The 23,667-nt window shown below is 45.7% G+C and overlaps 2 protein-coding genes across 3 annotated transcripts; one reads left to right on the forward strand and one right to left on the reverse strand.

Annotated features, from left to right (window-relative positions):
• Positions 1-11,073: 11,073 nt before the first annotated feature.
• On the reverse strand, positions 11,074-14,714 carry LOC136494209 (GDSL esterase/lipase WDL1-like). Of its 2 annotated transcripts, none has more exons than XM_066490375.1 (6): positions 14,252-14,714; positions 12,737-12,814; positions 12,056-12,196; positions 11,894-11,970; positions 11,661-11,810; positions 11,074-11,594 (listed from the first exon to the last, which is right to left on the reverse strand). In XM_066490375.1, the coding sequence occupies exons 1-6, from the start codon at positions 14,357-14,359 to the stop codon at positions 11,381-11,383; spliced, it is 768 nt and encodes a 255-aa protein (XP_066346472.1). In that variant the 5' UTR covers positions 14,360-14,714; the 3' UTR covers positions 11,074-11,380. The 2 variants fall into 2 exon arrangements, with proteins under 2 accessions (XP_066346472.1, XP_066346471.1); XM_066490374.1 differs by having other exon boundaries at positions 11,661-11,813.
• Positions 14,715-18,678: 3,964 nt separating this feature from the next.
• LOC136492828 (choline transporter protein 1-like) lies at positions 18,679-23,605 on the forward strand. Its single transcript, XM_066488871.1, has 10 exons — positions 18,679-19,104; positions 20,221-20,579; positions 20,714-20,859; positions 21,098-21,281; positions 21,404-21,477; positions 21,559-21,672; positions 21,769-22,125; positions 22,252-22,512; positions 22,778-23,005; positions 23,120-23,605. The coding sequence occupies exons 1-10, from the start codon at positions 18,914-18,916 to the stop codon at positions 23,309-23,311; spliced, it is 2,106 nt and encodes a 701-aa protein (XP_066344968.1). The 5' UTR covers positions 18,679-18,913; the 3' UTR covers positions 23,312-23,605.
• Positions 23,606-23,667: the final 62 nt, after the last annotated feature.

The following is a 23,667-nucleotide window of genomic DNA, read 5'->3' on the forward strand; positions in this document are numbered from 1 at the left end:
TCTGGATATCCCAGATCACGCCCCGGGGTTCCCGCAATTCCTGTCTTTCCCACCAAGGTGAGGGGGTTTGATCAACGTTGTCAGCAATGACGAACCACCGACAGTTGGCGAAACAGAACAAGAAAGGACTGCACGCGAAGCACGCAACATTGACCGGTTTAATCGCTGGCAAATCGAAGCCGAAGTAGACCAGGAGGCACGGCGCATAAGGGTCCAGCCACGTGATCTCAACGATGCTTTCGACAGGGTGGGAGACAAACAGGTCTTCAGGACTCCAAGTGCCAACGTAGCCGTCACCATGGCGACAATGCAACGGCTATCGAACACACAGGAAACCCAAGCAGTTCGCGATGAAATACAAGCCTATCTGATGGCTGCTATGGCCTAGACCGTGGAGATTGCAAACCAAGCTCGGGCTCCATCTGTATCAGTCGAGTCAAGCCACAGCCGCCAGCATCCAAGTCGTTTACAGCCACTCAACCAACGTGGCTCGCGCAACAACGATGGCCATGATGGTGGCCAGAATGACAACCGCCGTCAGGACAATGACCGCCGGGACAACCACGACAATCGCCGCGATAACCACGGCCGTAGGGCTAATCTAGATGGCAATCGAGATCACCGCGATGGCAATAACGATCTCCGCCATTACCTCGGTGGACGCGATCTACGCGCTCGCATCAACCAGAGAGCCGACGATCGAGCATCCTACGAAAGCTATCGCCGTATGGAGTATGACACCACCCACGGCCCACTGGGTCTGAAGCAGTTTACTCCACACCTTCGTCAAGTCATATGGCCCAAGAATTTCAAGCTCGAGAAACTTCAGAAGTATGACGGCAAGGAAAACTCTGAATTATGGGTCATGCTCTACGAAACTGCGTGCAGATCAGCCATGGCTGACGAGCACGTCATGTCTAACTACTTCCCAGTCGTTGTTGGTCATGTAGGTCACCAATGGCTGGTCAGCTTGTCGGCGAACTACTTTGATTCTTGGTAGGAGCTTAAGCAAGCCTTCATCGACAATTTCATCGCTACTTGTGAACAACCAGGCAACAAGTACGATCTGCAACAGATCCAAGATCGGAAAGACGAGCCACTACGCGAGTACGTTCGGCGTTTCTCAGAGATGCGCATCAAGGTCCCATCAATCTCCGACAACGAGGCAATCGAGGCTTTCATCACTAGCCTTCGCTTCCACGACACCCTAAGAGACAAGCTCCTCCGGAAGAGACCTGAATCAGTCACAGCGCTCTTGGCCACCGCTAAGAAATATGCGGACACCGACGATGCTAAAAAGATAATTATTGAAGAAGCAGCAAGGGTTCCACGCTCCGACCACCTCCTACACCGTGACGATTACCACGGCAATCATGGTCGGAACGACAATTTTGACCGCCGCAACCAGCGCAACGACTCCCGCGACCACCGTGACCAACGTAATCAGCGGCGCAACTGCCATAACGATTACAGGAGCAAGCGTGCTCGGGAAGACGATAGTGAGGTCAATACCATGAAAAGGGGTGGCGGACGTTGTAACTATGAAGACGACTACGCCAAAGCATTGAAGGGGCCCTACCAGCTCCATCCTAAGTCAAACCATACCATGGAGAATTGCCGCATCCTCAAGACTATCTACACGCGTCAACAGACTCCGGATACGTCCGACAAGCCTAACGACGTAGAGGAACAGCGCAACGAAGATAACGACGATGATGATGCAGACCCTCGTCATAAATACATCAAGCCAACTGATCGCATGCACACCATCATCGGTGACAAGGTGTCCATTGAGACCAAACGAGAATACAAGCTACTCGCCCGCGCTTGCTTGAATATGGCAAACACCGACAACCTTCTCACCGATCCGCGGCTCCCTTCGTGGTCTCACCGCGAAATCTACTTCAGCAAGAAGGACCAATGGGCCGCCATACCTGAGCCAGGGCGTTTTCCCCTGGTCCTCGACCCTTGTATCAACAAGGTTCAGTTCGACAGGGTACTGATCGATGGCGGCAGCTCCATTGATATACTGTTCAAGAACAGCCTGCCCGCCCTAAAAATAGCTCAGGCGGACCTCAAGCCATACGAGGCACAGTTTTGGGGTGTTCTCCCCGGACAGAGCTCTACACCTCTCGGGCAGATCACGTTACCTATGCAGTTTGGGACTCCGGACCACTTCCGCACCGACTACATCAACTTCGTGGTCGCTGACTTCGATGGCACCTACCATGCTATTCTTGGCCGACCGTCGCTCACCAAGTTCATGGCCATACCTCATTACAGGTATCTGGTGCTCAAGATGCCTACCGAGAAAGGAGTTCTAACCCTCAGGGGCAACGTATACACAGCTTATACCTACGAGGACGATAGCTTCAAAATAGCAGAGGCCCACGACCTCTCTATTCGCATGGCCGAGACCATACTCGACGCTAAGAAGACCTTAACCGACCACCTGGAGATCCCAGAGCTTGAGGCTCCACGCAAGAACATCAGGTCCAAGGAGCACAAGGCAATCCAGCTGGTCGATGGCGATCCCAGCAAAATGGCCCTTATCGGGGCCAACCTGGATCCCAAATAGGAAGACGCGCTCGTCAGGTTCTTGAGGAGCAACGTGGGCGTGTTCGCATGGAAACCTTCTGACATGCCCGGTGTACCTCGGAACTTGATCGAGCACTCCTTAAATGTCAATAGCAAGGCTAAACCAATCAAGCAGAAGCTACGACGGTTCGCTCACGACAAAAAGGAGGCGATTAGGGTAGAAGTTACATGGCTTTTAGCAGCCGGATTTATCAAAGAAGTATATCATCTAGAGTGGTTAGCCAACCCGGTTCTTGTACGCAAAAAGAATAATGAATAGAGAATGCGTGTTGATTACACTAATCTCAACAAACACTGTCCTAAGGACCCCTTCGGCTTACCCCACATAGACGAGGTCGTAGATTCAACTGCCGGTTATGAGCTGCTTTCCTTTCTCGATTGCTACTCTGGTTATCACCAGATCGCTCTCAAAAAGGATGATCAGATCAAGACATCTTTCATCACGCCTTTCGGCGCCTACTGCTACATGACTATGTCGTTCGGGCTCAAGAACGCCGAGGCTACCTACCAACGCGCTATTCAGGCCTACCTCAACGACGAAATAAAAGACGGCCTCGTCGAGGCTTATGTTGACGATGTAGTTGTCAAAACCAAGGAAGCACGTACCCTTGTTGACAACCTGGAATGCACCTTCGCAGCCCTCAATACGTTCCAATGGAAATTAAACCCAAAGAAGTGCATCTTTGGTGTTCCTTCTGGCATACTGCTCGGCAACGTCGTCAGTTACGATGGCATACGCCCTAACCCAGAGAAAGTCAAAGCTGTCTTAGACATGAAGCCCCCCAAAAAGGTGAAGGATGTCCAGAAGCTTACCGGATGCATGGTTGCTCTAAGCCATTTCATATCAAGATTAGGAGAAAAAGGACTACCGTTTTTCAAACTGCTCAAAGCATTCGAGAAGTTTGAGTGGTCGGAGGAAGCAGATGCTGCCTTCATGCAGCTAAAACAATACCTTACATCACCTCCGGTCCTCACTGCTCATAGAGAAGACAAAACTCTCCTACTTTACATTGCGGCAACCAATCGGGTGGTCTCCACTACCATGGTGGTCGAGCACGATGAGCCGGGCCACGCTTATAAGGTACAGTGGCCAATTTATTTTATCAGTGAGGTGCTCAACGAATCCAAGACCAGGTACCCATAGATTCAGAAACTGCTCTATGCCATACTGATAACATCCCGAAAGTTGAGACATTACTTCGACGGATATCATGTGGTGGTCATGACCGAGTACCCTTTGGGGACATCATTCGTAATAAGGATGCGAATGGGCGCATTGTCAAGTGGGCAATGGAGCTATGCCCCTTCTCCTTGGAATTTGCAAGCCGTACTACAATCAAGTCTCATCGAGTGGACAGACTTAAGCACGCGCTGCCTCTCTGGGATCCAACGAGTATTGGACGATGTACTTCGATGGCTCTCTCAACATTGACGATGCGGGAGCAGGAGTTCTTTTCGTATCGCCATCCAAGGAGTAGCTCCGGTATGTCCTCAGGATTTATTTTCCAACATCTAATAATGCCGCCGAGTATGAAGCATGCCTGCATGGTTTACGCATTGCGGTTGAGCTTGGTGTTAAACGTCTCTATGTATACGGAGACTCGGCTCTGGTCATCAACCAACTCAACAAGGACTAGGACACGACCAGCAAAAAGATAGATGTATACTGCAAATCGATAAGAAAGCTGGAAGGCAGATTCTATGGCATCGAGTACATACACATGGTCCAAGACAAGAACCAAGCAGCAGATGCGCTGTCAAAGTTAGGATCATCCTGAGCCAAAATCCCACATGGCGTATTCGTCCAAGACCTGCTCACGCCTTCCATCGAAGAGGAAGATTCCACGGTCGACATAGCTCCAGACTAGCAATTGGTGGCTATGGTTCCGGCGCCGAGCACCACCGAGCAACCACCGACCACTCATGAGCCAGACTAGAGAATACCTTTCATCAAGTACTTAACAGATGGCAGTGGTTATACTGATCAGACAAAAAACGAGCACCTGATATGTCGCAGTAAGCAGTATCTGCTCGTCGATGGCAGGTTATGGCGCAAAAATGCAAAAGAGGAAATCTTGATGAAGTGTATAACCCAAGAAGAAGGCGAACATCTCCTGGACCAAATCCACTCTGGCTCCTGTGGCAACCACGCGGCCTCAAGAATACTGGTCGGCAAGGCTTTTCGAGCAGGGTTCTATTGGCCATTAGTAGTAGCCGACGTAGAAAAGCTAGTCCGCCACTATGAGGGTTGTCAGTTCTTCGCCAAGAGAATTCATGTACCAGCACATGAGATCTAGACAATACTAGCCTCCTGGCCCTTTGTATGCTGGGGACTGGATATGATCGGGCCCTTCAAACCGGCTCCAGGGAAATTCACATGCGTCTTTGTGCTGATCAATAAATTTTCTAAGTGGATAGAATACATGCCTTTAGTACAGGCATCTTTAGAGAAGGCTATCATGTTCCTCGACCAGGTCATCCACCGTTTCGGCATACCCAACAGCATCATCACTGATCTAGGTACTCAATTCACCGGAAACGCTTTTTGGGACTTCTATGATGACAGAAGCATAGTAGTAAAATACGTCTCGGTGGCGTACCCTAGAGCTAATGGACAAGTTGAGCGGGCAAATGACATGATCTTGGAGGCATTGAAGAAGAGGATGTACAGAGAAAATGACAAAACTCCCAGAAGATGGCTCAAGGAATTACCAGCCATGGTCTGAGGCCTCAGAACTCGGCCCAGTCGTAACACCGACGTCTCACCATACTTCATGGTTTACGGCGCTGAGGCAGTCCTCTCACCAGATATAGCTTTCAGATCAGCATGGGTAGAGAACTTCGACGAAGGCAAGGTCAATGAAGTGTGGGAGCTAGAAGTGAACAGCGCAGAAGAGAGAAGGCTTGATTCTTGTGTATGTACGACCAAATACCTTGCTGTTTTGCGCAGGTACTACAACAAGAACATTAAAGAGCGGTTCTTCGTGGTCGAGGACTTGGTCCTGAAGTGGAAGATGAACTAGGCTAGTGTACACAAACTCACAACCCCATGGGAGGGACCCTTCATAATCAAGGAAGTCACACGACTAACGTCTTACAGGTTAGCTCACCTAGATGGTACGGACGTGCCAAACTCGTGGCACATCGATAAGCTTAGACATTTCTATGCTTAACTACTGAGATATGTACTCCTCTTGTACTTTCGATTTAATTCAATAAAGCAATTATGATTTCTTCGACCACTCTAATGTGTCACTTCGAATTTTATGGTTATTCTACCTTAGCCAGTAAAAGCCGACCACCACTCCTTCTACGGTTTTCGGAGCAGGCCCTGTCTCTAGTTCCTCCCAACACGTGCATGGGATCTGCTCTTTATGTTATGGGTGATCGGCAGGTCCCCCTTGGTTTCACTTGTTCATGTCTATGTGTGCACAGGTCACTAGACCTCACACTCCGACCACATGGCAAACTAGGGCCGCATAAACTTTTCGGGATGATGTGTCAAGCACAATGGTACAACTAAACAGAACGTTAACATGTTCTTACTTAGTTACACCAACATAAAGTATCAAGCTTAAATACGCTTTATACAAAGCAAACAAGCTTATAATGATATACAGTTACGTTATTACAAGCTTGCCTAAAGAGGCTTAAGTTTACAATAACACAACTATGTCCTTCTTCTATAGCTCTAAGCCTATTACATTGGCTGGTCGGGGCGCATAGCACTTACTGCTCGCCTCTTCCGATATCCTACTCGAGTCTCAGGGACTCTTGTGCTAGTCGAGCTGAAGGGGATGGCCCCGCCGATGCCTGATTGGTCGAGACCATAGGCTTCGTTGGTTGGCTTGCAGCTAATGGCATTTCCAGCTGACTTATCGATGGCGTACCCTATACAGGTGTTGTCCCACCTCCACACAGGTTAATGTCACCAATTATCTTTGATGACAAGTCTAGCTGGGCCGTCCAAAGCTCCTCTGCCTTGTCTGGGTCTACCTCCTTCGGGTACCCAGCCTCCAGGCGCTTGAGATCGATCAGGGGGTAGTGGGCACGCACCATGCTTAGTACATGGGCACCCGTGTACTCACTCGTCTCCTTCACGAACTCTTAGAACTATCCCCATGCTTGTCTGCATCTCTCGACCAGTCCGAGCTGGGGCGTCCTTGGCTCTTCCTCCGTGAGCGCCGGGTCGATAAGGTGGAGGATGGGCATAATGCCAGTTGCCACTTCTTGGCACCGGTTCTTCCACGCGTCCTGCTCCTCGGTGGCCTCGAGGCATCATGCTTTCCAGCCATCATGCTCTTTGATCACGGCCTCTAGATGCCTCTTGGCATTGACTTTTAAAACTAAACACTGTACAAGACATCAAATGTAATGGCACGATAAGACAAGGTGGGCAACAGAATGAGAAAAGTGGTCTAGAATACTTACTTTTCAGATCCTCCTTCATCTTAGTTGTGCGGTCCCAGAGTTCAGACTGGTCGCACACCAGTTTCTCGTTGTCCTCCTTCAGGCGACCATACTCTGCGGTCACACAGCTATTCTCCCCTTGGAGGCGGGTCACTTCAGCTTCTAAACCTGCATTACAGTTGTTACTGCCAAGAATGCAACAACACAAGTCCTGCACTTGCTATGATAAGATGAAAACTTACTTGTTTTCTCCCGCTCCTTGTTATTGAGCTAGCCGACCAGGTTTTGGTTCTGTGCTTCTTGCTCTGTCCTCTCTTGGTCGGCGGCTTCAAGTTGGCGGCGCAAGCGTTCCACTTCGGCCGCTAGTTCTTTATTGGTCGTCGTGATCCCTTCAATCTGGTCAAAGCACCTTTTTCGGTACTTTGCGGTTTTCATCAAGTCCTGCATATAGACAAGCTAAGTCAGACAGTTCGACTACATAACAGGGTCAAGTGGCCAAACCAGACATACCTAGACTTCTGTCACCAGACGCTTTGCCGCTTGTTCAACTTTTAGGGTCTCTTCGACCTCTGGGATTTTTTCGTGCATAACCCACTCGTCGTTCCGCCAGCGCGACACATATACATGTTGTCGCTTATTCTGGGGATGGCCCAGGACCTCTTCTACTTCGTCCTCTTTAGCCTCCTGTTCAGGGGGCGGCGCTGGTCTGGAGTCTGCAGTCTCCGCGACCACCATGGCTTTCCCACGAGCTGACGTATCGGCAGGAGTCCTCTGTGCCAACTCCGGCTGCTGCTCCCTGGCATGGGTTGTTTCACTTGGCGCCAAGGTACCTACTTCATCAGGGTTTGTGCTCGGGGCACTTGTACTTTGCTCGGTTGTCTTCTCGACCAACAGCTCGAGGACTGTCGTCGGGCCACTCGCCTGCTGAGGTTCCGGTGGACTTTCCTCTACGGGTTCCTCCACGGCTAGCTGCTGGGTAGTTTTTTCCGCCATTGCTGGCGAGGTCGTGCCGCACCCGGCTAGCTGGTCGGGATTTTCGGTGGACGCTGATCTAATATATCAGGGAAAAGTTCAGAAGACAATAATATTTTATACAAATTATAAGCTAACATCAAAGTTAGAGATACTTACAGCTTGGAGGCACGGAATGACATGACGAAGGAGCGTCTCTTCGATCGCGCCTGCTCTGCGTGCTCGGCGGATTCCACCGGGTCTTTCCGATGACCGGTACTGGCGTCGGGGTTCGATGCTCGACACTTCCCTCGCCCATCCTCTATGTTGCAGTGGTCGGTGATGCGATCACTGCTGGCACAGAGGAGCCACCCTGCTCCGTCGACCCCATTTGTCTCCTCCTCTTTCGAGGGACGAGCTGGAAGATGTCCGCATCCTCTGCTTCGTCGTCGGAAAGGGAGAAGATGGCTTGGCGCCGTTTGTTGGCAGCCGGCCGCTTGCCGGCAGCTCTGGTCGATGCGTCCTCTGCAACCTCGAGTGCCGCCCAGTGGACATCTTCGGTCCTGGCGCTGGTCTGGGCGGCTGGGTCGGCAACTTGCGGCCAATCCACACTAGGGGCGGAGACACGAACACTGCTGCCCGGTTACGACCATTACTCTGAGAAACATAAAGGAGACAACAGTCAATTTATTGTTACAACATGATTCTACAGTTACAAGGAAGCATCATTTACCTTTGGGGGAGGTTGAGCCAGCTTGAAGGCGTGCTCGATGACGTTTAACCTGACATAGTTGGGATCGGCCAGATTGAACAGCTCCCCAATCCTGGCCTTGAACTTCTACCTTGTCGAGCGCCTCTTTCCTGGTCCTCGTTGGATCTGCGCCTCCCTGGTACTCGAAGCCAGGATGAACCCTCTTCTGGCAGGGCTGGATCCTTTAGCTGATGAAGTTCCCGACCACTTCTCGAAGATCGCTCTCCTCGGCTACATGTGATTTGTACTTACATACAGTTGAGAGACATTTCTTTAGACCTTGCTATAAGGCTCATACTTCGCCTTCCAGTAAGCTCGGGGACTACGTCGGTACGATGCACCTACCGGTGCATCTCGTTTTGCCTGTACGGCAATTGGATTCTTAACTTCAGCGGAAATTCTTTTTAGACCCTGGCACCACGTGCCTGCGTCACCTACTACCAGGCTCGGGGACTAAGTAGGCACACTTCACCTTGCGGTGAATGTGTTTGTTTAATCGACCCCTGTGCTTTGAATGATTGTGAGGATTATTAATGTGCTCGGGGACTGTCCCGACCACTGCTCGAATAATGATTTTCTTTGGCTATATGTGGTTTGTACGCACATACAGTTGAGAGACATTTCTTTAGACCTTGCTACAAGGCTCATACTTCGCATTCTAGCAAGCTCGGGGACTACGTCGGTACGATGCACCTGCCGGTGCATCTCGTTTTGCCTGTACGGCAATTGGGTTCTTAACTAAACTAGGAATTCTTTTTAGACCCTAGCACCATGTGCCTACGTCACCTACTACCAGGCTCAGGGACTAAGTGGGCACACTTCACCTTGCGGTGAATGTGTTTGTTTTTCGACCCCTACGCCTCTTATGTTCAATGACGCTATGCTTCAAGACCACTTACATTTCTTTTCAAAAATACAAGTGGGCACACTTCTCAGGACAGAAATCTTTTTCTTTTTTCTTAAGAGCACAATACATTCTTCGGACAACCTACTTCTCCGGTGATGACGGTGGTCAGAGGCGTCAAGGACTCAAGCCTTACTTGTCGGAGAAGGTTAAAATGGCGTGTCGCGGCATAATACATGATGCTCGGGGACTAGCCGTGGGGGTATTAACCCCTATACCCTTACGGCTAGGCTTGGGCCAGCCCGGATCAGTGGGTTTGGTCCATCAAAAGACGACGCGTGGCCTGGCTAACCTGTTCGGAGTCCCGCGTAAGGAGTCAAGGCAGATTTGGCGATCAAGCAGGATCCTGGTCGGTTAGAATAAGAATCCTTATCCGGCCACATATGGCAATTGTAACTGGCTAGGATTAGTTTCTAGATCTGTAACCCTGCCCCCCGGACTATATAAGGCGGGCAGGGGACCCCTCTAAAAAACATCTCTCATTGACATACAACAATACAAATCAGACGCAGGACGTAGGTATTACGCCTTCTTGGCGGCCGAACCTGGATAAAACCTCGTGTCTGTCTTGCGTCACCGTCTTGTTTGAGGCTTGCGCATCTATCTACCGATAATCTACTACCTTGGGCATACCCCTAGGTAGACTGCCGACCATATTTCGTCGACAGCCGCGCTGCGGTTGCCGCCGTCACAGGCAGGCGGAAGAGGCGCGAGGATAGGCCAGCAATGGACGTAGGCCGCCGGCCGGCTCTAGCTGGGAGGAAGGGCCCGACCACAGGCACAAGCAGCTGCCGACGAGCTCTGACTAGGCGGGGGCGGGAATAAGGGAACGGCAAGGAGCTCTGGCCGGACGGGGGATGAAAAGAAGGGGCTGCCGGTGGAGGCGCCACGGGGGATGCGCGCGGGATGGAGGTGCCGCAGGGAGTGGGACAAGTCAACGACTACATATGGAGAGTTTTTTTTTTTTAAAAAAAACAGGTCCGGATGGGGCGACGCCCGTGGCACTCCCATCCCTACTGATCTTTTTTCCGTTTACATGCCCCGATACTAGTTGCTAATATATTTCTTCACTGGTGAAAGGCTCCTCTGATAAAATGAGATAAGTGATTGCTTGAATAAGATTTGAAAGGTTAAAGATGGTGTTGCGGAATTCACATCTACCCAGCGTATCCTTATATGCTTCCCAGAGGATTTTAGCATTTTTCTTGATGGTTGGAGACAAGAACTTCATTAGAAAATTTAAGGTGATCAGTGATAAGGGATTTTCCGTGTTTGATAGTTTCATTAACATGGAAGAACTTGGTGCCCACATCACCAAATTTCACCCATTTTACCTCCGGTAAACTGTCTACTAGTTAAATAGGGAGAGTAGCTTCATGTTATTATTTTTATATAGTTAAGATATAGCTAGTCAAGTATTCTCACTGCATCTAACCAAACAAAAAAATTTGGCTGATCCTATCATCAAACACACAACTTGAATGGCCATATCCCTGAAAACATGGATGCATCCTAAGCCAACCTTGCCATCAATCCAAACACACCCATAGTCATGGGGAAAACACAATAATAATCAATCAATCCTCGAGAGAGCGAGGTCTGATCAAATAGATAAGATGATGGTATCATATTGTCCCGGTCCTGACCAGCTCCCTTAACTCTAGTCCTCCATTGTTATTCTTGAGCATCATGATTCGTTCCGATCCCATCAAGGCATAGCAAATGCATGCATCCAGCCATGGAGTCAAATCAAGGCCACAAACAAGTCAGTCCCATGGTATTTTCCTGTGGATTGACCACTCCGACGGGTTCACGGTGGCGTCACCGCTGGAGGAGACAAGATCGAAGGGGGAGTCCTCAGCAAACTCCGTTGCAATAGCCTTCCAGTGCAGGCATGGTTCCCACTCTGCCTCTTTCAACACCTTCAGGATCTCTTCCACCAGAATGTTGCTCCCTTCTTCAGACAGATGCAGCCCATCCCTGCAACACAAAAGTTATTGACTTCTTATTCAGGCCGGCGACAAGAACAAACAGCAAACAACTCACGTGAAGCATGCAGTCATCCAGTCCTCCCTCTTCTGCATGGCATGCCAGAGATCAACCACCTTCAGGTTCATCTCCTCGCACAGAGCTACGCAGGCGTCAGAGTACAGACGGCAGGTTTCGTTGGTCCGGACGATCTCACTCAGTATAGTACTGCTGCACACATAATATGTTCAGTTCCATGTGTTATATTATACTGCAACAAGCCTGGATTCACCACACAATTGATCTCTCACCTGGTTGAGTTTTGAAGCATCTCCTCGTTCAGAGGTGGGCAGCTCAGGAAAATGACTCGTGTCTTCTCAGAGAGGCTCTGACCACAAAGGCAAACCAACTGTCAAACACCTAGCTACTGGTGCACCACCATTCCAGGAACATCTTGCTAATCAACGCTCTACCTTTAGGTGTTCTGCAATCTTTCTCATGTTCCCTATGTACTCATCTAGCGGTACATGAGGCCCGAGTCCAGAAGAATGAGCAGCAATGGAGTCGTTTCCACCAAAGTAAACTATTACCAAAGACGGCTGCACTGCTGAATCCTATGGCAAATGGAGAGTAGAAAATCAGTTAAAATTTGGACGACAGACAGCTAATTTTTTAATATCATCAAATATTATTTTGTAAATTGGATTAGAATCATTACATCATAGTATTGGTCCTTGAGAACGTACACGTGTGTCATCATATAGATAGGTAACTAAAAACCACTGAAATTTTCCATTACTTTTTTAACAGAGGTAAACCCAGCTTTTATAGAAAGCTTAAAACGTAACTGAAAATCTTCATTATGGTATGATAAACAAGTTAAAGAGTGGTCAAGTAATCAGCAGTTTATCATAATGCCGTTAGCTAAGACTAATGGAAGAAATAGGCTTGAAGGGAAGAAGCAGACTTCCACTTGTTAGAAAAACTGCATAGAAGAGGATTATATTACTTAGGCAGTAGCAGTTATCAATGATTAAAAAACAGGACCAAAACTGTAAGAAATTTATGTGCCCCAAAATGACATTTTGTAGAGAGAAATGTAATTGTTAAAATAGAGACACACAAACAAAATTGGAGATCCGGACCATATATACCTTAGGGAACACTTTGTCCATCACTTGAACAGCCCGCCTTGTGTTCCAGCCGATATATCCTCTTAGCAGGATATCAGCCTGAATGAATAGCAAGCAGAAATAAGCATTACTGAAGTAAAAAAACATTGCTAGCTAGGTACTTTCATTCACCAATAAATTGACCCGAAGATTAATTTGACATAAGATGTGAATAATTGAGTTTACCAACCGGTTGCCCTAGTGAGATGACAAAATAAAAACTCAGGACACCGTGTTATACACTAGTTATTTGTGTGTGATTTTATAATAACAAGAATGAAAGTTCCACAAAGAAACCAGTTAACCAGAAGCTGAATCTAGTGACCAAACCAAACTGTGCAATATACTTGTATTTTAAAAATTATACGCTTCCAATGTATGTCTCTTCTTCTACTTCTTTTTAAAAAGTTGGGTTGAGTGACCTTTCATATGTATATAGTGGAATGTTATTATATAAAAATAGCTGGGCCACCATATTTATAAAGTTGTCCTAGTGGTATGTTCTTTCCAGTTTGATAAAACCAGATGCAAATGTAATTATCTGTCATGACGGAAAATGTGCAGTTTTATTTCCAGGCGTAAACTCGTTTGGTGCAGAGATTTTCCTAGTCCAGATCTTTTGCTTTCCAAACATATATGTACTTTAAGATGAAGTGGCCAATTTTTGTCATAGGCATTTTAAAGATGCTATCAGATAGCATGTCTTACAGAATCAATTAGCAGTAATATACATAGTCAACAGAGAGCAGGTTATCATGCCTAACTAGATACGAATGAAGATATATATCAAATCAAGATAATAAACAAGAAGTTTCCATTTCAGGACATGCATGCAAAATACAAAAAGTATCCTTGATAGGAAGGCATAGCATAGAAGGCATATTGAATAGGAAGGCATAGCATAGAAGGCCCAAATTGGGTCCAAATTGAGAATTCCACTGTTTAGTCCTTTTTTTTCCAGTCTCCATGACCTTCCTCTGAGTTGAAGTTAAAGAGCTTGGCATGTTCCTTCACTTTTGTGTTAGTCATTGTAGGGATCAAAGGAAGCAGGGATCTAGACTTTGTTATAACTGGTGCCGTTCTATCCTTTAAAACACAGGCTAGGTATATATCGTTTTGGGAAGCAGATGTACAGTACTGTGCAAACAACAATTGCTAGCTGACTGAATAATGGAGAAGTGGAGATGGCCGGACTCCATTCAAATTCAAGACGGTGAGAGTTGGTGGCGTGAATAATGGAACAGGGTACATTAATTCGTGCAGAACCAGTAATTTAACTTGTCTGACGACTGCCTGCCCGATTGCTAGCTGTTTGGTTCAAGTTACGGTTGAAGCACGAAAGGATGCACCATGAACAGACTAACCAACAGAAACAGAGAGAGAGAGGAAATCTGTCTCTTCATCTCGATCTCTCACCGCCACCACCGTCGCCGGCAAGGAGAGAAAAGCAAAGACGCACAGCACAGATATGATGCAGCAGCAGGCGTAGCGTCGTACCTTGCGGGCGTAGATGTCGGCAAGCGCGGCGCCCCATCCGCCGTTGCTGAAGCTGTACTGCACGATGGAGGAGCCGAAGAGCACGAAGAGGGGACGGCCTCCAAGCATCGTCCTCCTATCTTCTTCCTTGGGCGTCTCGTCTGGTTCTCCGATCCGCGCCGGCCGCCTACCGATCCGGGACCCCTTTGCCTCCCTTGGTCCCTGATGGCCTGACCGATCAACCTCGATCGATCTACTCTGCTCTTCTCTCTCTCTTCGGTTTGGAGATCGACCTGTGCTATAGCTGCAAGCTGCTATGGTGATGATCCATGGATGGATGCAATGGATGGAATCCAGAAGAATGCAGCAAGGAGTAGGATAGGATGGGATGGATCCGAGTCGGAGGAGACACTAGACAGGAAGTAGCTGGAGCTATGAATGAACGTACGTACTCAGTATAGCTTACTAGTGCACCACCCACTGCGGCCTACTCCTAGCTACTTTCATTAGCTTACTGCGGGCGTAATTGCGGCCGCTGGCGCTAGCTGCTGTGCTGGGTCACACACATTACAGTCGTCAGTCGTCACACTATTTTTATCTAGAAAAATTACAAAATTAAAATCCTAAAATCTAGTTTAATGTTTTTAAAAACATAGAAACAATATTTTAGCTCATAAATTATCAGACAAATTTCATATTTTTCCTAAAATAAATCATGCTCCATCTTATGGTACTTAGATTGAAATTATTTGAAAACGTTCTGTAAACTTTTTTTTGTGTTTATTGGCTGACAATACGGTAGATACTCTCGTTATCAGGCGCGTCCCGGCAAAATATGAGGCCCAGTTCGAAACAAATAAATGGAGGCCTAATATCTAGTGCCAAAAAAATTATGGCAAATATCAATATATTACTTATATTGCTAAGTATAGCAGTGTAGACCAATGATTATACCTGTTGTGCAACCATCATTTGAAAAAAGATATTCTTTTAGCATTCTTTGAAATGAAATCTTCAATAATATACTCATAATCAATCTTCCCTAGCATGCCACTCTTAAGTGCTATTGCCGCCAATGCATTAACTAGTAGATGCTCTTGTATCTGTTATAACAAGTCTAGGTCGATGGCTGCATGACCCGAACTAAGAAAAAAGTATGGTGGCTTTGATGACCAAGTTTCACGTGATGATATGACTATATCATACTTGATCCTATTTAGATCATGTTTGATACAACCACACGTGTGGTGAGAAAAACGCTTCCTTGAGAAGCGGCGTAATTGGAGAAAAGCGCGGCCAAAATAGACCTAGTCTAAACCAGTAGCATTTTTGTGTTTAAGTGTAAATTGGGGGCTATGAGGAGAACTGTGGCTAGAAAAGACTATAAAAGAAAGCATGTCATTTTAGTTTGTAGTTTTAGCTTATTTTAGCAGTAAGCAGCTTATAAAGTATACTTAGTATGACACATAAGTGTCACTTGATTCTATCTATGACCGTATTAGCGCGTGTTTAGTTGGAGGGAAATTTAGAATTTGGCTACCGTAGCACTTTCGTTTTTATGTGACACTTAGTGTTCAATCATAGACTAATTAGCCTTAAAACGTTCGTCTCGCAATTTCTCACCAAACTGTGTAATTAGTTTTTTTTCGTCTACATTTAATGCTCCATACACATATCGCAAGATTCGATGTGATAGGTACTGTAGCACTTTTTGGGAAGTTATTTTACAACTAAACACTGGCTTAGTGTAGAAAACATAAAGTGTTGTCTGACTCATAGGTATCACTCCACAAACATAAGTAATATAGACACAATTTTTTTTTAAAAAAAAGCAAACAAGTAATAGATAACGAGCAGGGGCGTCTCTGGGGCCGTGCGACCGAATAGGGCCCCCAAAAATCATGGGCCCTAAGATTTACTAAGTATCATAAGTATATACAATAATTTTAGGCTTTGTTTTAATTAGTAAATCAGCCACAACTGTCTTATTTGGCCCATAAATGTGGCCTGCTGGAGTACAAGATAGACTGGGGGCCAGTTTAGTTCCAATTTTTTTTGGCAAAATGGACATTGTAGCTTTTTCGTTGTTATTTGATAAATAGTGTCCAATCATAGTCTAATTAGGCTTAAAAGATTCGTCTCGTGGATTTCGTCTAAACTGTGTAATTAGTTTTATTTTTTATTTATATTTAATACTTCATGCATGCGTCTAAAGATTTAATGTGATAGAAAATATGAAAAATTTTGCAAAATTTTTGGGAACTAAACTGGGCCTGGGTTGTTTGCTTCCCAGCCACACCTCGCCACCGCCGCAGCTGAGGGAGCCATACCCATGCAGGCCTGTTTGGTCTATTATTAGCCTTGCCTTCCGCAACGTAGGTCTCGTTTAGACTGAGGTTAGAAATCAGTATTTGGTACTGTAGCATTTTTATTTGTATTTGATAATTATTATTCAATCATGGCCTAACTAGGCTTAAAAGATTCGTCTCATAATTTACAATCAAACTGTGTAATTAGTTATTTTTTATCTATATTTAATACTCCATGCATGTGTCTAAAGATTTGATATGATAAAAAGAGAGAGTGAAAAAACTTGCAATCTAAACAAGGCCGTAGAAGTAGTGCTAGAAAAATTGTGGGTCCCATGACAGAAAACGGGCACCATGTTTGAAGTGCTACAGTGTACTCGAAAGCTAGGCATCGCAGCCATCTTTAGTCTGGGACCACATGATAAGATAAAGTATTACCCACCATCAACACCAAACAGCAGCGCGAGGGTCACTACACCGGTAAAATAATATTGTTTAATATCTGAGCATTGGTAGGCAGCGGAACAAGTAGTTTCACCGCTTCGAGATTTTAAAGCACCGGTGAAAAGATAGTATTATAGTTGCAGTGTAAAGAGCGGCTCTTAAATCATCTCTCTTCGTTTCAAGCGTTACTTAGGCGCAACACTGCGGAAGGCCTAGGCCGCCATAACTTTTCATACTTGCCTGCAATAGTATTTTTCGCCACTTGTGGCGCTGGTTTTCTTCGCCTCTGGCGTGGTGCGTGTTGGCTGGGAACCAAGCAGCCCATAAGTAAAAAGCACATGAGTTCATAGAACACTCAAAGTAGTTCCAATCAAAGCATGAAAGTGGTTTCATAATCTTCTGAGCTAAAATATTTTTTCTAAGATTAAACTAAGTTTTACTAATTTTTAATTGCATAACTTTTCGAATAAAAGAATATGAAAAGAATCCAGGTGATGTCGTGACAGACAAATTCATGATATAAAAGCATAAATAAACAATTTTAGAAATTAAAGAGGATAAAATCTAGTTTTACCAATTAGAGGGGAACTGTATTGTTAGATAGTTGATGAGATGGCCAAATGGACTTTCTTTTTTAACAGAAGCAAATTAACAGCCAACAGATGGGAGCCCAAGACTCGTGATAATAGAATTGATGGAATATTCGTTATTTTGTGTTTGTGTTCTGCAGCACTACTTCAGCAGTACTTTTTAGCGAACGAACAATGTTTTTTTTTCACAACATTTCAGCATAAGCATAAGCATAAGCTAACTTTCAGCGAAACGAACAGAGTGGTCTCTGAACTGATTATATAGGGTACTCCATATTAAAAAATAAAGTCGTTTGGACAGCGATATTATCTCCAAAGTATAACTTTGACTTCTTATTTTTATAAAAATATTTATCAAAATTGATATACGTATATTTTTATGAAAGTATTTTTTAAAACAAATCTATCTATATGGTTTCAAATCTTCAAATCCAACAACTTAAAAGCTACTCCCTCCGTCCCTAAATGTCTGTTGTTTTCGCTTCCCGATAAACAACTTTCGTTAAATATATGTTAAAAAATATTAATATTTATGATACATAATTAATATTATTAGATAGATATTTGAACCTATTTTTTAATAATTTTATTTAGAGATAGAAATGTTGCACATATTTTTTATAAATCGAGTCAAAGTTATCGACGCGCAAATCGTGACGACTAACATCTAGGGAGAAAGGGAGTATTCATGATTTATATTTTTAATATTTGATAAAGTTTTGTTGAAAAGGACTTTATTTTTTGGCATGGAGGAATGAAACTAACGACCCAGTTGATTGATACGTGGTACTGCTAGTTCTCCGTTCACCTTGACCCAATCACCCTCACCGGCAGGAACACGGACCGTCGTCCAATCCATTGACCACGGTGAATCATGAAGGTGTGGGTACATCATCTGTACTGTACGCTGCTGTAGGTGCTGCGTATGTGACTGACGCTGTGCGTTTTTTCCTCTCCGGCTCTGCAGCAGCCGCAGTCCTTGCAGAGAGAGAGAGGAGGAGGAGGTCAGAGAGGGAGCAGCCGACCAGAAAGTGGCGGACCTCCTTTTCAGACGGATCTCACAGGACACGGCAGGCGCAGCAGGAAAAGCCAAAAACCTCTCTCTTCACATCACTCTCCCTGCCGCTGCCTCGTGCCTCCCCTCCAGTCTCCACTGCCCACTCTCCCAGTCGGCCAGTCCACACCAGCACCACGCACAGATCGCTCGCTCGCTCACGCCAAAACCACCGCGCCGCGCCGAATCCAAATCGAGTCGAGCAAGCAAGCAAGGAGCTAGCGCACGCATCTAGGCTAGGCGAGAGCACCAAGGAGTAGGAGGAGGCGCCGCGGGCGGCGGCGGAATGGGAGGGCCCCTCGGCGCGATCATCGGCCGCTGCCCGTCGGCGGCCGGCGGCGACGAGCAGCTGGGAGGCGGCATTATACGCCACGACCGCAGGTGCCGCGACATCGCCTTCCTCGTGCTCTTCGCCGCCTTCTGGGTCGCCATGATTGTCAACTCCAGCTTCGGCTTCAACCAGGGCAACCCGCTCAGGTCAGCCAGATTCGCGCCCCCCTCGCCGCCGCCACCCCCCCCCCCCCCCCCCCCCCCCCCCCCTCTCAGCCTCTCAGGATCTGCGCTCGCTCTTCCTAGCTGGGTCGAGGTGCCCCGTGCAGTGCCCGTGGTTGTGAGATGCCTCGGCGTAGGCGACGACTCGCTCCGTCTTTTGACCACCTCAATTTCTCTGCAATTTCAGCTTCTCTCGCCTCTCCGAGAATTGATTGAGACACACACTTTTCAAGAACGCTGCTTTTGGAGCGTGGGAAGCTCAAGATGACTTCTCCTCCCTCATCCATTACACAGAAAATAGTTGGTCCCGAAAAGAAAAATCGATGACTAAATTGGGTGAAACAACAAGCAATGTTAAAGATTTTTAGTAGCGGATCTTGCTTGCTATGGGATAAAACGTGTGCCGCTCAGCTACTAGTATGTCACCTGTAGTTTGCAGTGAATCTTTGTCTTGCTTCATTAGTTTATCCGCCTCGGTAGAGAACGAGGCATGATGTTTCGGTAAAGAACGAGGCATCTTTAGCTTTGCAGAGCCAAAAAAAAAAGAGCTTTTACTGCTTATACTAGTATAAAAGAGCTGTGGCCTAAGGAATTGTATCCCCTACCTAAAACGCAGCATTCCAGGATACAGCTAAAAAGTTTGTGCTCTCAAAGGCAGAAAGTAGGTGAAAGTTAGTGGCCATATATTCTCTCATAGGCAGAAAGCAGGTGAATGAAACCCCGGCCTGATAAATAATCTATTTTCAGGGATAAAATCTGGTGCTGTGGATTTTCTTGAGTATTCATGCAACCTGTATGCTGTCACCATTTTAGCACCCTTATATACAATTTTTATGCAGTAGTTGTGTTTTGGGTCCAGATCCTGATGCTATTTTCTAGTTGTTTGACCCGTCTTTGTCCATGGAACCAACTGTCGATGATATCTGATTGGTTTCTGGAGCTCCCACTTCATCAGTTAAAATTTAGTCATATTTAGCTGAAAGCAGCTCCTAGCCCTATCAAATAGATTGGCTGACCCTAACTAAAGATTGATCAACATTGTTAATCTCTGCATCTACATCGGTTTAACAAAAGATGACATCCTGTGCTTTGATCAAGCAGGCTGACTTATGAACTAGACTACAAAGGGAACATCTGTGGCGACAAGCATGGCAACCCAAATTTGCAGGAGCTGGATGTTAGGTACTGGATGAATCCGAACCAAGTCTACCAAAGTGGACTCAAGGACAGCAAGGTTAACCTGGCTGATGCCAAAGCCATCTGCCTGATGGAGTGCCCAAATCCAGCTGTAGATGGATTGAACTTTATTTGTGATTATCCAGAAGGGGACATCCACCTCTCTGTTGATGACTGGATCAATAGGGACTATGACTATTTTGAGTTTCTCACACCAGACATGAGGAATAGCTCACTTCAACTCCAGGGTCCCTGCTACCCTATCATATTTCCAACTGTAAATGGTAATGTTAATTCTGCTGTCATTTTGTGTGTCCTTTTACTTTTAAAAGTAATAAGGGCTAGATAGTATGGCGTGATTTATTTATTCAGTAAATTCATACTGTGAGATAAGCAATTCAATTTTCTTCCCCCTCAGTCTATTGGAGCTGCCAATTTATTGCACGGGCATCCAATGTCTCTTTGAAGCACTGGCATGAGATGGGTGGTGTCAGCGTTGATGAAAATATCCTCATTGATAAAACAGTGCACAAGGCCATCGATTCTAGATCTGCTGTATTAAAGGTCTGTAAACTTCTTGGCATAATTTTGTTGCCCACCTAGTCATTTCAATCTTCACAAGAAGTCGCTGTTTTGTACTAACATCAAGTGACAAATGGTTTATCCTGAATTTGCTTTAAACTACATATGTCAAATTCCTGCTCAAGATTGATAACTATTCTGCTGCATTTACAGAAAATCCTGATGCAGCCTAATGTATATAGCATGTTACATACTTCAATTGGTTTATCTTCTACTGCAGAGATATATTGCAGACATTGGGAAGTCCTGGCCTGTGTTCATCGTTTGTGGTGGAATCCTCCCTGCTTTCCTGTCAGTGATGTGGTTGCTTATGATTCGTTATTTTGTTGCCGCCATGACTTGGATCACAGTAGTCCTCTTCAATGCCCTTGTTATATCTGTAACGATGTTCTTTTACATCAAAGGTATGATTCACTATTCCAATTCCTAGTTACAAGGTATATTCACAAAGAAAGATTCAAGCTATGGATTGTACATATATCTAATCCATGGCTCACTTCTTGTAACTGCTGCATCAAACATTCAGCTGGCTGGATAGGCAATGACCCCTTAACTGTTGTCATTGGTGAAAGTGATCCATATGTTCACATAAGTGGGCGGGTAAGTACTTCCAACTGAATCAATCTGTTGCAAGACATAGCTGCTTCTGCTTGAAATCTGATGGTCCCATCTTCTTACCAGGAAATAAGCCACCTTCATACTGTTACAATCCTAATGACAGCAGTAATGATCATTGCTTTCCTGTCCTCAATAGCTATTGTCCGCCGTATACTGATAGCAACACCTGTCTTAAAGGTAAGCAAATAGTTGGATACATCATAGACAACTGTTTTGAATGTGATAGCTGATAGCTCCTAAACACTAACCAATAACCATTACACATGGTTTCAGGTTGCTGCAAAGGTCATTGGTGAAGTTCAGGCACTGATAGCTTTTCCACTTTTGCCATTCCTGATCCTTTCCATCTTTTATATGTTCTGGTTTTCTGCTACACTCCATCTCTTCAGCTCTGGTCAAGTTGTCCGAAACGATTGCAATACTGATTGTTGTTCGTATGATCTGAAGCTGGGCAAAGTAAATTGTGACAACTGTTGTGGGTACAACATCCATTACACCCCTCATATCAGCATTGCCATTCTATTCCACTTATTTGGCTGCTACTGGGCGACTCAATTCATTCTCGCATGCTCTTCAACTGTGGTTGCGGGATCAGTTGCTTCTTACTACTGGGCGCGTGGTGAAATAACAGTAAGCACTTCGAAGTCTGAAATCTAACTGAATTGTTTCACATAAAAATTATCTGTATTTATCTTTTCCCCATTTTTAGTCTATGTATATTCTCCCGTGCTGACTATTCAAGCAATTTCAATGCAGCATGATATACCATTTCTCACTGTAGTCTCTTCACTGAAGCGACTGATGCGCTATAGCCTTGGATCTGTTGCTCTGGGTTCACTTGTTGTATCTGTTGTTGAGTGGGTGCGGTTTATACTAGAATGCCTCCGTCGCAAGTTGAAGCTAGTTGATTCTGCTCGAGAAAACTGCTTTGGAAAAGCGACGTCTTCCTCTTCTGAATGCTGTCTGGGTTGCATAGACTGGACCCTAAAGTCAGTAAATCGAAATGCCTACATTATGGTCAGTATGAAGATTTGCTACACACCAGTTCTTCTCATCGTAATAGTTCTGAATGCAACTACTGACAACTATATACTCGATCAGATGGTTAAACCCATTTGACTTGGCATTCTGCTAATATGGTGTTGCTATTCTGTGTTGATTCTTGAGATTCCTGCACCTTAAAGCTATTTTTCACCTAGAACACGTGAAAGCGCATGCCATCCATGTTACATGGCTCTTTTGTTAAACACAAAGTTCTTATAACCTTGTTTTGCTGCTGCAGATTGCCATTACTGGGAAAGGTTTCTTCAAAGCTTCAGTGCTTGCAACTGGATTAATAATGAAGAACATACTGCGCATTGGAAAAGTCAACGTCATTGGAGATGTTATCCTCTTCCTGGGAAAACTGTGTGTGAGCCTATTCTGTGCGCTTTTCGCCTTTCTGATGTTAGACACCCACAAGTACAAGTCCGCACACAACAAGATATCATCTCCAGTCATCCCTGTCCTGGTGAGCCAACTGAAACCTTATTTTGTCCACTGAATTTCTCAGATCGTCAGATTTCATTTCCATTTGCTGAAACCTGAAGCTAAACTGCCTTGTGACGATACGCTGACACTGCAGGTGACATGGGCCCTCGGCTACATAGTCGCGAAGCTTTTCTTTGCGGTGGTTGAGATGTCGATCGACACCATAATCCTCTCGTTCTGCCAGGACGCCGAAGAGCACCAGGGGAATGCGCAGTATGCGCCCCCTGCTCTGATGGAAACTCTGGATGAACAGGGCGAACTGCAGAGACTAACTCAAGGGCCTTGACTGTTGTTTCCTCTTGGGCATCCCCCTTCTTGGTAGCATGGAAACTTTAGCAGCAGCCTAATCTTTTGATACCCCGTTCTCTTGGCTTGTGTAGAGGTTTGCCATTTTGCTTGCTACCCTTCCTCCTTTCCTCTACAATTCTGAATCTGACATGTTCTCCTGGCCCAATTGGCATGTGTAGGCAGCTTATCTAATATATGTGTGTGCTATTGCTGATACAGCGTTAGTGAAGTAGGTTGGAATCTATGATGAGTACGTCATATGTGAGTTCATCTATTAATCCCATTTGTTGCATTTCAATCCTCGACATATACACTTAACATTTTGGTGCTGTGACTGGAGTAATATCATGTCGA

Source organism: Miscanthus floridulus, chromosome 11 (assembly GCF_019320115.1).
Source record: "Miscanthus floridulus cultivar M001 chromosome 11, ASM1932011v1, whole genome shotgun sequence".
NCBI lineage: Eukaryota > Viridiplantae > Streptophyta > Magnoliopsida > Poales > Poaceae > Miscanthus > Miscanthus floridulus.